The sequence below is a fragment of the Manacus candei genome, unplaced genomic scaffold (genome assembly GCF_025592945.1).
Source record: "Manacus candei isolate 608988 ecotype Guabito, Panama unplaced genomic scaffold, ASM2559294v1 h1tg000053l, whole genome shotgun sequence".
Classification (NCBI taxonomy): domain Eukaryota; kingdom Metazoa; phylum Chordata; class Aves; order Passeriformes; family Pipridae; genus Manacus; species Manacus candei.
The window spans coordinates 623,949-637,143 of NW_026138101.1; the positions used below are offsets into that span (position 1 = coordinate 623,949).

General features: G+C 45.3%; 1 protein-coding gene across 2 annotated transcripts in view; it reads right to left on the bottom strand.

The window, feature by feature from the left end:
- The window catches only part of CRISPLD2 (cysteine rich secretory protein LCCL domain containing 2), a 30,841-nt gene that overhangs the window by 11,542 nt on the left and 6,104 nt on the right, over positions 1-13,195 (bottom strand). For both annotated transcript variants that reach the window (XM_051801768.1, XM_051801769.1), the window contains exons 3-11: positions 8,981-9,099; positions 6,752-6,884; positions 6,541-6,656; positions 5,108-5,208; positions 3,769-3,927; positions 2,395-2,455; positions 1,715-1,781; positions 669-799; positions 461-504 (exon numbers count right to left, since the gene is read on the bottom strand). In XM_051801768.1, coding sequence (XP_051657728.1) covers positions 461-504; positions 669-799; positions 1,715-1,781; positions 2,395-2,455; positions 3,769-3,927; positions 5,108-5,208; positions 6,541-6,656; positions 6,752-6,884; positions 8,981-9,099 — 931 coding nt within the window. The remainder of the gene's footprint in view (positions 1-460; positions 505-668; positions 800-1,714; positions 1,782-2,394; positions 2,456-3,768; positions 3,928-5,107; positions 5,209-6,540; positions 6,657-6,751; positions 6,885-8,980; positions 9,100-13,195) is intronic.

Here is a 13,195-nt window from a genome sequence, read left to right on the forward strand (position 1 = left end):
ATGTATTACATGTTCCATTACAATATTGCACTAGGACGTTAGCCACTGGGTTTTTTTCAGCTTTGGAAGTGTTCATACTAGACTGAGGTTTTCATACATGGATGGCTCATCTTCCATCCCTTTGCTATCAGAAGTTTGTGACACTGCAGCTCAAGTTTCGACCCCACCATGATCCATCACCGGGAGATGCTGCTGGAAATGGCCCATTATCACAATTTTCTGTACCTTTCTCTGAAATATCCACAGAAAAAATGAGCTGCTGGTGCTGCCCACAGTGGGTGGGCAATCACTCCAGGGTTCCAGCTCATCCTAGATCACCACTCCAGGGTTTGGCTGTGGTACAGAACTATTTGACACAACCACTCAAAAGGAAAAAGAGCACTGAAAAGAGTGATGTTTTCAAATATCCCACCAAACTTCAGCAACAATATTTTTTTTCCCCTCAACTTTTGAAACTTACTTGTGACTTTGGAAACCATGAACGCGTTTGAAGGTTTACTTTTCCTGCAAAACAAGCAAAGAAAATAATACAGTTAAAAAATGAGCATAACAGAATGACTTGGGTCACTAAGCCTACTTATGGGTAGCAAAGAGAATTCAACATCATTTGGAACTCAAATACATTTGGTATTTAAAGCAAACACCAAACTTTTTGGTGAAGGCAGTACCTAAAAGACTCCACGCCGTTCCTGGTGGACTTCACAAAAGCAGGTGTTCTCCCCTTCCTTGTGATATCCACCAGCCCTCCTTCGTTATCCAGGATGCCATAATGGATGGCAGCACGACAAATGCTTGATGACTGACAAGAGCACAAAGAAATAGTGTGTGAAATAAATCTGCCCAACCACTGGGCGAAAAACAAAGGAGAAATTAAACCACCACCAAAGCACCAAGTGGAAAATAAGCTGAGTACACTCCTTTGGAATCTGGTTGTTAAATCTTACTCTCCCAGCACAGCCTTATTCTTTTATTACTACTATTATTTTAAGCACTGCTTGGTTGAATGCCTTTTTTTTTTTTTTAAATAACAAAACCATACATTTAAACACAATTTAGAAGAAAAGCAGCGTTGGAAGTGAACGACCAGTCTGAAATATTTCCAGTTCTCGACAAAATATTCCAACCCAAAATATTTCTGCTGACACCACTTGGAGGGGATGGCTGTCTGCAATCACAGAAGTTGCAGGGGTGATGCAGTCACACACCAGCAGTTGGAATGGGGAAAGAAAACCAGATTTTACACAAAAAAACTTTTATCTTCAACCTTTATTCACCCCAAAAGTAGTTTTGATGGGAAAACGGTGCCATGCTTTATTTATAAATTATCTTACTAACTCAAGATCCAGCAAATCAGACCCAAATATTATTTAGTTGCAGCATTTAACAGTGTTTTTCATAAAAAGCTGCCCACACCAATGAACAGCTCTTTGTAAGAGCTCACTATTGATCCCCATCCCTCACTTTCCATGGGTGCCCACATTAAGGACAACTCACGATAAAATCACGTCTGGAATCACTTTGCTTTCCCAGACTCCTTTTTATTTCATCACTAAGATGAGGAAAATACAGATAATCTTTATTAGCACCATTTTACAGCACCACAAGGGGAGAATATGAAAAGCCAAATTACACTAGAATGGTTGGCATTTCCCATTTCTGTTATTACCACTAACTCCCCACAAGTTACATCCATGAGCTATTAAAAGGTACTTACACTTTCATAATAAAATGTTCCAAAGATCTTTCCCTTACTGTACAAGCAGCCAGCTGGGCACAAATACCTGGTGAAGATATATATCTTTGAGGGTGGCAAAAAACAATTCAAGAAAAACAGACTTTGACTCCACTTAATAGTCATTCCATTCATTTCACGTAACTCTTCCATTTTAAAAACAAGATTGCAAAATAGCTACTTTTTAAAAGAGTTTCTCCACCCTCCTTAACAGCCCGACCCAATATTTAGATTCTGTGGATTTGGTTTTTCTCCAAGTGATAAACTGTCCTGTTCTTTGCAGAAACCTTAACCAGAAGTTCTTGACTGGCTGGGAGGGGACAAGCCATGAATTATTGGTCTGGCTTGGACAGCAGTGGAATGCATGAAAAACGCTCGAAAAATGACTCTGCCAAAATTTACTGAATTATTTTGGCCACCTGAAACTCTGGGTCATCACGGCTGAATAAAATAAACCAAAGCACCTTATTGCCAGGCTTGGCTGAAGGCTTGCATGAGGAGAAATTTAGGGGATGTTTTTTGCTGGGTTTTGTTGGGATTTTGTTTGGTTTGTTTAGCCACAAAAAAATAAGCAGTACAGCCTATCCTATGCTTGCAACAACTGAGCAATATTTAGATTACTTTTTCCCACAGCGCTCCAAGAAATAGCAATAAAACACTACCTGTTGCATGTTGAGCCTCTGCATTTGTCTCTCATCTTGGTTTCACAGGTAATGACTTGTGCTGGGGAGAAATAAATAAACAAAAAAATAAATATTTTAAAAGGAAAGAGCTCAGCCTGCTCCTGAACAACCTCCACATGTCTTTCCTGGAGGTCTTTGGTGCAGCAAGATAAAATCTTATTTTATCCAGCCTGGAGCAATTCGTGCCTCTTTAGCTCTTCACTTGAGACAGGTGTCTCTGGAATATTAGTAAGGAAGAAGCATCTGACAGCTGAAGGCTTTGATTTACAGCCCGAGGTCTGCAGTCAGAGTCTCATTCTCCATTTAATTACAGACTCTCCAGATTTCAGTAGATAAACTTGAAAAGGATGTGTTGGCTTGCCTCACCTTGTTTGCTCAATAAGTCTTTTAATTAACAACAGTTAGAAAACAACTGAGGAAGTACCAGCAGCTCCATAAATGACTTCAGAAATCTTCCCAAGCAAAAAATAAAGAGGAAACAAACTATAAAACCCAGAAAAGCTGCAAAGAGGGGAACTGCTGAGTGCAGAGTGTTTTAAATGGGAAATAAACCCTGTATTTTCTAAATTGATTGCTGATGGGGGGACCTTTGGTACATTGGTATTTTATTGAGATAAGGAGGATGTGGACCTGCTGGAGTGAGTCATGGGGATGCCACAGAGATGTTCCAAGTGCTGGGGCATCTCTGCCAGGGAGACAGGCTGGGAGAGCTGGGGGTGTTCACTTGGAGAAGAGAAGGCTTCAGAGAGACCTCAGAGCCCCTTCCAGTGCCTAAAGGGGCTCCAAAAGAGCTGGAGAGGCACTCTGGACAAGGGCCTGGAGGGACAGGACAAGGGGGAATGGCTTCCCACTGCCACAGGGCAGGGTTAGGTGGGATATTGGGAAGGAATTCTTGGCTGTGAGGGTGGTGAGGCCCTGGCACAGGTTGCCCAGAGAAGCTGTGGCTGCCCCATCCCTGGAAGTGTCCAAGGCCAAGTTGGACAGGGCTTGGAGCAACCTGGGATAGTGGAAGGTGTCCCTGCCTAAGGCAGGGGGTGGAACAGGATACAGGATGAGGTTTAAGGTCTCTTCCAATCCAAACCAGTCTGTGATTCTATGAAATGACTTAAACAAACAAATACCTGTTGCAGATTGATGTGCAGAAGGAACGAGCAGCTTTTGAAAGCTTTGTCACCACTTCTAGCAGGTTTCTGCTACAAGCAGCAGTGAATTTTCACACAGATTACCTCCCCCTCCACTCAAACATCCCCCCCAGGTTTTTTTTTTCCTGAGCCTCCTCATCACTTTCCACCCTTTTTCCCATTGAGGTACTTAAAAACTCAGAGAAGCTGAAAAAGAGAGAGGTTGTCTTACTCATGTAGGATTCTGGGATGATTTTCTTGGGCTTGATGGATTTGCTGGGCTTGCTTTCCGGAGGGTAGAACCTCACTGGCTTTTGCTCTGCCACCTGTGGAATCTCCACTTCATTGGTCTCATCTGTCTCACCTATGATGGGATCTTGATAACGGTAATCTGGTTAGAAGAGAGGGTTAAAAATAATTACAGTGTGTTCACAGGGGTGGGGAAATCAGGCAGGTTCATGTTTTGAGGGAGGTGATTTAGTTTGACAAGGATCTGCTTTAAAACAGCTGGAAGATCAAAAATGCCCATTAGATGCAGCACAGAGCTATTCCCAGGGAATGTGAGGGGAGGTTGCTCCTCTCCCGCTCCTCTGGGCACGAACAGCATTTATAGCATCTTACAGTAAAGATTTGAAAGGATCTCCACTAATTAGTGAAAAGAAGGTGCTGATATTGCTGCTCCTGTTTCCCACAGAGCTCTTCCCTCTGAGGGAAAACCCAAATAAGTTGAAGAGCACATATTCCAACAGGGCACCCCCTCCCCTCTCCCCACTGCAGCCCCCCTGCACCCCGGGGTCCTCCCCCAAACCCCACAAGGGGAAAAATGAGAAATGCCAGGTTGCAGCAAAATAAGCCTCTGTTTTGGGCAAGTCTCCAGGGAACTTGCCTCTTTCCAGGAGCCCAGTTCTCTCTGAAGCCAAACATGTGGGAGGAGAAAAACGACCCCAGGAGCTCCTGCATGCTGAGGGACAGCACTGCTATACTGGAGGGCTCACATTAATAATGTGTTTTACTCTCCTGACCTCTCTTTCCACAGGTGAGGAAAAGCCATCCAGGATCCCCTTCTCTCCTCTGAGAGACAGGAATCGCTGCATTCATCTTGCAGCCATGAAAACCAAGGTAGGGAGGGAGGAAAAGGCTCCATCCCTGGCCCCCGAAGGAGCAGGGCAGGCGGCCAAGCTCTGCCCACCCACGTCACCTCTGGGAAGCACTGGAGAACATTCCCTTCCCAAACAAACCCCGCAAGGACGGGATCGCTCCTGCCAGTGCTCAAAATCCCGCTGGAGCTCCCGAGCCAAACCTCTGGAAGCTCAGAGCTGCTTCCCCCTGCTCCAGCTCTTTCATTTTCCCCAGGAAAACATGCTGAATCCGAGCTCCAGATTTTAAGCAGTTCAGAGGTTTTCAGCTCCAGCAGTGGCTGACGATTTCCCACGTGTCGTGATGTCGAAATATTTAAGGATGGCTAATTAAAAGGTGCACAACGCTGTGGCTGCTTCTAATTAGAAATTTCCACATCCTTGCTCAGCAATTTTCCCTATCCCAGAGGGTGCCCCAAGCCCCTCACCACGTACCTTTGTAGCAGAGGTTGTTCTGGCAGCCTCCTCCATAGCTCGGGGGGCACTCGGAGCAGGGACGGCCGGTCTTGTACGGAGCTTCTCCGATCCAGTTGCCCCTGCAAGCACAGGAGAAACGTGCACCCATCAGACACCCAAACACTCACCCAAGACCAGAAACATCACCTGGCCCAAAGCAACTGAACAAAGACTAAACAACCAGCCCAGGAAAGCTTTGTAGGAAAAAAAAAATGTTCTTCCTCATGTCACCTCCAAAATGACATTTTTAGTTTTTGACATAAATAAATCGCATGCAGTATCACTGTTATATTAACTTCCAATATAAACACTGGGATCTTATGTAAACAGAAATAAATCAGTGGATTACTGCATTTTTCTCAAAAAACTACTCAAAATAAAAGCCCATTTTGGCGCTTTGTCCTGCAAACTTTAGGGGCTGAGGAGGTTGAAGGAGCCGGAGTTAAGCCCACGGCTACGAACTCCTGGGTTATTGCTCTTTCAGCTGTCTCCACCTATAAGGCTAGATGAGGACAATGTGCACCGATGCCAGAGAGAAAAGATTAAGCAGAAACTGCAGGAACAGAGTATTTTTCCATCCAGCAGCCCTCAATGGATGACGTGCAAATGGCCCAGCCTGCTGTGGGAGCTGTGCAGGAGATGCTGTGATCCCGTATGAGGAGCAGGTTGTTAAACCCCTCCAAACCATGAGCAAAACGAGTATCTAACCTGGGGAGAGGGGCTTAGACAACACACCCAGAGAGCTCTGCCTGGGTCATGACAGCTCTATATCCACACACCTTTTTCCTCTGCATTATTCTGCACTATGATCCCCAGAAGTCAGATGCTGTCCAAGCCGCTCCATTTGCATATAAGTGGCTTCCCTATTTCATTTTGTTTTGAAGTTTTAAATTGCCAAGGGCTTGGAGTGGGAATGTTTCTGCTATTAGCCATTAAACCAGAAAATATTAAGTGCCATTGCCAGGTAGGAAACTTCTCCTGGTTGTAGTAGGCAAGAAATGTAATTTTCATTTTGCAATTTAAGCAAACCATTGAGCTAGGGAGATTTTCACTGATGCAGTTATTTCAGGGTTTTTTTGGCATTCACCACCACCCCATCCCCTCCCACCCTCTGACAGCAGAGAGCAAGCCTCGCTCAGCAGCACACGCCAGCTCCATCCTGGCCACCTCCTGCTCCTCCTTCCCTTCCCGTGGCAGGAACATCAAAGCTCCAGCCTGGCCCAGGCCCCTCATTCAGTTTTCCAGGCAGTGCTCAGTAGTTTTGAACCAGCCCTGTGCTGCTGCCTAAAGAGAAAATTTAAAGCCACAACCACCAGTCTAGACTGCCTGAAATCTCTTCCCCAGATCCTGGGCTAGTTAAGCAACCTGCCAGGTTTGGGAGAGCTGGAGAGAGCCCAGCTGCTCTGCCTTACTTGGGGGAGTAGTTGCAGACCAGGTAGACAGCGTTCTGCCAGATTTCTCCCCAGACATTCATCTGCTTGCAGACGTTGACAGCACAGCCAATCTTGTTGGTCGTGGCCCAGACTATCTGCAAGGGCAATAGTTATTGAAAAATAAGGAAATCACCCCAATCCAGGCACAGCTGGGACATGTGGAGAGTTTGGGTACAATGGTGTCCTCTACCTGGGTGTAGTGTGTGCACATAGAGCCTGTGCACTTGTCTGGGCACCACGGGTTGCACTCATGAGGATGAGGGAATGTGTAATCTTTGACTTCATCATACCAAGACTGGACGTGGAAAGCTGGGGATCGATACCTGAAGGAGAAAAAAGGCAGTTTGAATCATGATGTTCTGGTAGAAATTTTGGAATTAAAAAAAATCTCATTGACAATGTTAATGATGATGGTTAAGATTAGATATTGGGAAGAAATTCCTCCCTGTGAGGGTGGTGAGGCCCTGGCACAGGTTGCCCAGAGAAGCTGCCTCATCCCTGGAAGCGTTCAAGCCCGTGTTGGATGGGGCTTGGAGCAACCTGGTCTCATGGAAGGTGTCCCTGACCATGACAGCATAGCTGGAACTGGGTGATCTTTTAGGTCCCTTCCAACCCAAACTGTTTTGTGTTTCTATGATTTTTCCCTTACATTCACAGCCTGACCTGACTCTGTATTATTTATAGGTTTGACACGATCCTCAAGTGCCACTGCCCTGAAATGCCCTTCTCACTTTTCCACACAACTACAAAATAACTTCTAGTTTGGCGGAAAGTTGTATTTTGAAAGTAAACAGAAGTGAGGGTTTGCCAAACATCTTAAACCAAAAGCCATCGTGTACCTATTTTACCACCAGGCAATTTGCTAAATCTGGAAGTACCCCCGGAGCTAATACTGTAAGACCTTTGAAAGTGAGTGGGCTTTTCCACACTCACATCCCACCATGAGCTGGTGAAGAGCAGCTGGAGCACTGCACCACTATCCAACCTTTTATTGCAGGAATTTCCCCCTGCACCGAGCCCCCCATGTACTTTGTGTAACCTGTGCCCCAGGCACCACAGCCTGGGGCAGTGCTGATGCTGCTTGTGCTGTCTGGGGAGCACAAATGGTGTCAAAATTACCTGTAGAAATATGTATTTTACACGCTACATTCGCAGAGCAAACAGAGTGATCTGCAAACTGCACCAAAGCCACTGCTTTTTATTGCTTTCAACAGCTCACATGGAGCAAGCTGCCAGAATTCCAAATGATATCATTACCAACTGGAGCTCGCTCTTTCAGCCAACTTTTCATTAAAAATCATTCATTAGAAGTATTTTGAAAACATCCATCTCATGATGTCATGAGGCGAATACTTTCCGAGTCCTACTTTACAGGAGAGGAAATTGAGGCAATCAAGTTATGGCCCGTTCCTGAAAAAGCTGAGATAAATCTGATTTCTCTTTCCTCTCAGTGGCTGCAAAGGGAGCAAGATTGGATCTACCTCCATCAGGAACCCATGGCCATCTTGAACACTTGTAGGAGAGCCAAGAACAGCACGATCTTTTGACTTTGTTTCCAATGGATTAACCACTCTACTTTCCAATCATTAGTTAATTCTGCCAACAAAAACGAGCCCAACTTTTCTATCAGGCTAATTTCACACCAGCAAATTTCCATTGCTTTCCACCAAGTTCTACCTGATTTACAACAGTCATAACTGCATTTCCACCCAGGAAATGGGTGGAAATCCCTCAGGGCTCCTGAACAAGTAGAAGATGTTTGCTGTGCAAAGCAGGTTTAACCTATAAAAGGCTTAACAACAGGGGCTTAACAATAAAGAAATTTCACCTTGAGATGGAGAGGAAAATCCATTTGGAAGCCTTAACATCAGCTTTCCTAACTGGGTTAACAACTCTGGTTTAAAAACTTGCCCCAGAAAGTTGAAAAAAAAAATCTGCAAAGTGTTCTCAGGGAAGAGAAATTAGAAGCTGGATAAATATTTGTTAAAAATACAGCAAGAGATCATTAAATTCATAACTAGCAGTTGAATCCAGACATGGCTCCTGAGAAACTTCAGCTTTCCCCTGGTTCTCTACACGATGCCAGAACCCTTCCCTTAAACAGCAGATCTAGGAGCAAGGGTTAAGACTTCTGATCTCCTTAAGGAGTAGGAGTGACCTTAAGCAGGTTACAGCTGTGTTACCCAGAGATACAGATGGCTGGAGGAGCCCAAATCAATGCTGGTTCACTGGGAACTGTGGTGGCTGCAGGTGTTACTGGGATAACTGTTCCACCAGAGCAGTCACAATTAATGATCCTCAGCTTTTCTTCCCTTTCCCCAGTGCTCTGTCAAGCACCAAAGCAAGCTTTTCCAACTGTCTCTAAAGGATGACCCATAAATTGCTCTTTGCAGTGATTCTGTAGCCCCCCAGCTCTTACCTGCCCCAGTGAACCGCCAAGTTCTGCCCGATCGACCTGATGAGGTCACTGGGCCCATGGTCCCAGATGCACTGCTGAGCCCAGGCCTGGGCTGATCTTTCCAGCTCATCATCCCAGGTCTTCAGGGCATGGGGAGAGAAAGCAACAGGTCATTTTTTCATCTCAGACTTATTAGATCAAGAGATGAAACCAACAGCAGTTACTGGAGAAAGGTTAAATTACAGTTCACGTGTACATGTCCGGCCTGTCCTGGTGGAGCCAGCACAGTTCAGTGGTGTGCCCCAACCTAAAACCACATTTCTCAAGATGTTCCATTGTCATGAAAGTCCAGGGCACTAAAGAGTCTGTAGTTTGGCCTGGATGATGCCATGCTTCTTGGGAGATGCTTTACACAGGTCAGCAGAAAACACACAAACACCTGGGAAGAGCTCAGGAAGCCATCCAGACTATCCACCCTAAAACACCAGATATTCTTGCCAGGGTTTTTTTTTCTAATATGTTTAAAAAAAAAAATTAAAAAAATTAAAAGTCAAGGTTGGAGGTCCCAGGACTTGCTCATGACACCTATTTCTGAGACCTGCAAGAGTTCTAATGTGCAGTCAGTGCTTTGATGTTGATTTTCCATCATTGTCCTTACTGTCGGGATATCTCCAGGCTTTCCTATCAAGGACAATTCCAACAGTGGATGTATTCCTGCCCTCTGCTACCACATAGCTGGAGATTTTTGGTCCAAGTTCTTAATCAAGAAGTGTGGGTCTGAGTCTCCCAGTCCCATCTCCCCATCTCTTTCCAGACTAACTGCAGAGTCCACCAGTGGATCCAGCCAAATGCATCAGAGCAGGCAAAGTCCCAGCTAATCTCACTCTCACTCAAAGGCATGAGGCTGGAAGTGACAAATCCCATTTCTGTTCCCACTGAGGGAAGGACGTTAGTGTGAGATCACTCCTCATGGAATATCACCCAGCTGGAAGCCAAAGCAGCGCTCAAACATGACACAAAGGCAAACAGGAAAGCAGCTCTGCTGGCTCCGCTGCCCAGGAGTGTATTTGTTCTAAAGGCCAGACTTGCTGGGCCCAGCAGCCAGTGCCCTGAATTCATTGTGTAATTACTGACAGCTGCTCTATTCAGAACAGCCCTCAGAGGATAATTCATTGGGATTAAAATATTACCGCACATTCCTACAAATAAAACCAAAGAGACGAGAGGTCTTGTAATGTGTCTCCAGCCCATTCACGTGCCAGCACAAGATTGTCCTTTTGGACATTTACCATCACAACCAGCTGCTCTTTCCAAGTCCTGTCTTCTCCAGAAAAAAGCAACTTCTGATCTCAAACATATCAAAGGACTTGTCAGAGCCTTTTTGGAGGGCTGGAGGGCATTCAGGCTCCCAAACACATTTAAAAACCATCAAGTGTTCGTTCTGAGTGAGTATCTGGACACAGTGTCAGGCAGTTATAGCTGGGATGGGGAAGGACTGTGCATCCTTGGATAAGACGAGAGGAAAACACAATGTCTCCTGGAACTTGGTGTGTCCACACTATCTGTGTAAAGAAAACATGAGCTCATCTCACTGAGCTCACAGCCCAGGCCTCCCAGAGCTTATCATTAAACACACTCAGCAACCCAGATTCCAACAACATCCCAGAGCTGCCCTGGGCTCTTCAGCCTGGCTTTGGGCTGACCAGTGACCAAGCAAATCCACGTCAATCTGCAAAACCCCATGTGGACACAGCTCTGACCCAGGGAATGAAACCATTTTCCGTTGCAGCCCTCCAGCTCCTTGAAGGTGATGGGATTGGACCCACCACACACATTCCCAAACCTCCATCCCAGCAGACTGTTGCAGCTGTGCCCAGACACACAGCTTTTTGTGGTCTCCCACTTTCTGCGCTCGGCAGTGACCAGCCACAACCCGCCTTCCCATCCAACACAAAAGCCACAGACACTCTCCCAAGACGTTCTGCGCTGCGAGTTCCCCAGGCTTTCTAGCACAGCATCATTCCCTGCAGCCTCAGAGGCGGAGATGCTCCAAATCTCCTAATTTAATGCAGAGACATCGTGAGCAATAGGCCATTTAAAAGGAAATTAATGCCAACATTTGCGTCCCGTCTCCCTTTGATGCCTACGGATAAAATAAATGAGCTCGGACAAAAGACACTCAACAGGTAATTGGGAACGAGCTCTGTCTTTGCACAGCTTTGTTCTGGATGAGCAGAGAAGTTCATTTCTGCAGGCTCAGATTACAAAGCCATCCCATTTAAATCAGAGCAGTTATTTGCCTCTCAGACGCGAGTGCGGTCAGGACGCTGGAATTATTTCAGAGCAATAAGTATGGGGGGGGGGGGGGAAGAGATTTCAGACTTTCCCAGCTATACTTGCAAGAATTCTTTATGCCAATATTCAAAGCAGTATCTAGGAAGATTGCTGAAGCCAGAGGGGCAATGAGCCTGTGCTCAGTTTCCTTCACAAGCAGAGGCTGAGAATCCTTTGGGTATGTACAATTCCAAGTGATTTAGCACATGGACTATCTTTTTCACTCCTGAAAATTCATAATGGCTTTTGAAAGTACAGTATATATTATATATATAAAATATATGCATGGTATACACATGTTATGCTACAAGTTGTAGGTTCAGATTTAGTAAGAACACATCCCACAAAAAGTCTACTTACTCAGCCTCAGGACTTTGTAAACCTAACTCCAGACATCTGAATTCCAGTGATCAGGTTACTCACTCATTATCCTCCCCAGCTTAGACTTTCTGCAATACTGGCAGCTTACTTTTAAAAGTGCCATGAAACTTCAGGGCTGACATGTCCTGGCAGAGCCCTGGATGTGCTTTGCTAACCCCCACAGAAATACTATCCCATCCTGACAGGGAAAGTCAGCACCCTACAGTTGGGAGGAAGGATGCATACCTTATACATGAAAACAAACTATTTTCCTTCCAGCAATCTGCACTGAGAACAATTTTGCTTTCTCCAGCTGTCTCTGAGGCCGCCACAAGAGGAAAGATTTCTGTCTTTCATCACTGCTGAAAGCCATCTGACTAAGCCATATTAAAAGGTCACAATGCCTTAGGATCTATTATGTCCTTTTTTTACTCTGGGTCCATTATGTTCTTTTTACTCTGGGCCTATTAACAAGGGGTTTGTTTTGGTCTTGGCACCCATCCACTGCTGTTACAAAGTCCAAACACGCAGTGGAAGTGTCAATCATAGATTTGTTAGAGGGGTTAAGGTAATTCTGTACTGGCCCAGCTTCATCAGGAAGTTGTGCACTGCTCACTCATTTTCCATTAACACTGAATACCTGTGCCAACTTTCAATTAATTACACAAACTCAGCAGCTAAACTGTATCTTTCTTCATTTTTTCAGTCTGCTTTACCTTTATCCCATATGTATATAATTCTTTTCATCTCCAGATAAGTCATAGGACCCAGTTTGGTATTGGATTCTTATCAGCAATATCCAACAACTTAAGTTCATCCTGTAGTAGTTAAATATGTCCGTTTCCTGGAATACTTTTGCCCCCATTGCCATTTTAGATCACTTAAATGTGTCAGATATGGAGCTGGGAGAAAGGACTTTCACAAGGCAGTGTTTGGAGATGGACGGGCAAGAACATGCTCTACCTTCTTATCCCCAAATAAGCACGTCGCTGGTGACACTCCACATGGGCACCAAAGGGAAAGAGAAAAGTTTGTCTGTGGTACTAAAGACAGACCATCCTCTTAAAGGAGTCCAAATGAGAAATGTCCTATGCAGGACAAAGGATTAAAGAGAAATTCCTGTTCAGCTTATACCCGGCATTTCCAAGTCATCCTGGGTAAACACGAACACATGAAAGGCTGATTATGGCCCTTCCAAGCAGCACCATCTTATACTCAGCTCCTTTCTTCACAGCACATAAGGCCCTTTCATTTGCCCTCAATCAGCCATAAAAACCACTAGAAAAGCTCCCTGAGCAAAGGCAAACAGAGAAGTGTAACCGCGCCGCGAGCGCAAACAGCAGCCGGGCAGTGGACAGTCCGCAGCACTCTGCCATCCCCAGAGCCAACCCAAACACACTGGGCTTGCTCATGCTCTGTGTTTACCCTCTGGAAGTCAATCAAGTTGCCTCTTCTGGCAGTACTTCCCTGCAGGATAACGTGAGAGCCGCTGAAGAAGAGATACAATCACTGGTTCTTAGAAAGGCACGAGATGCCTGACAA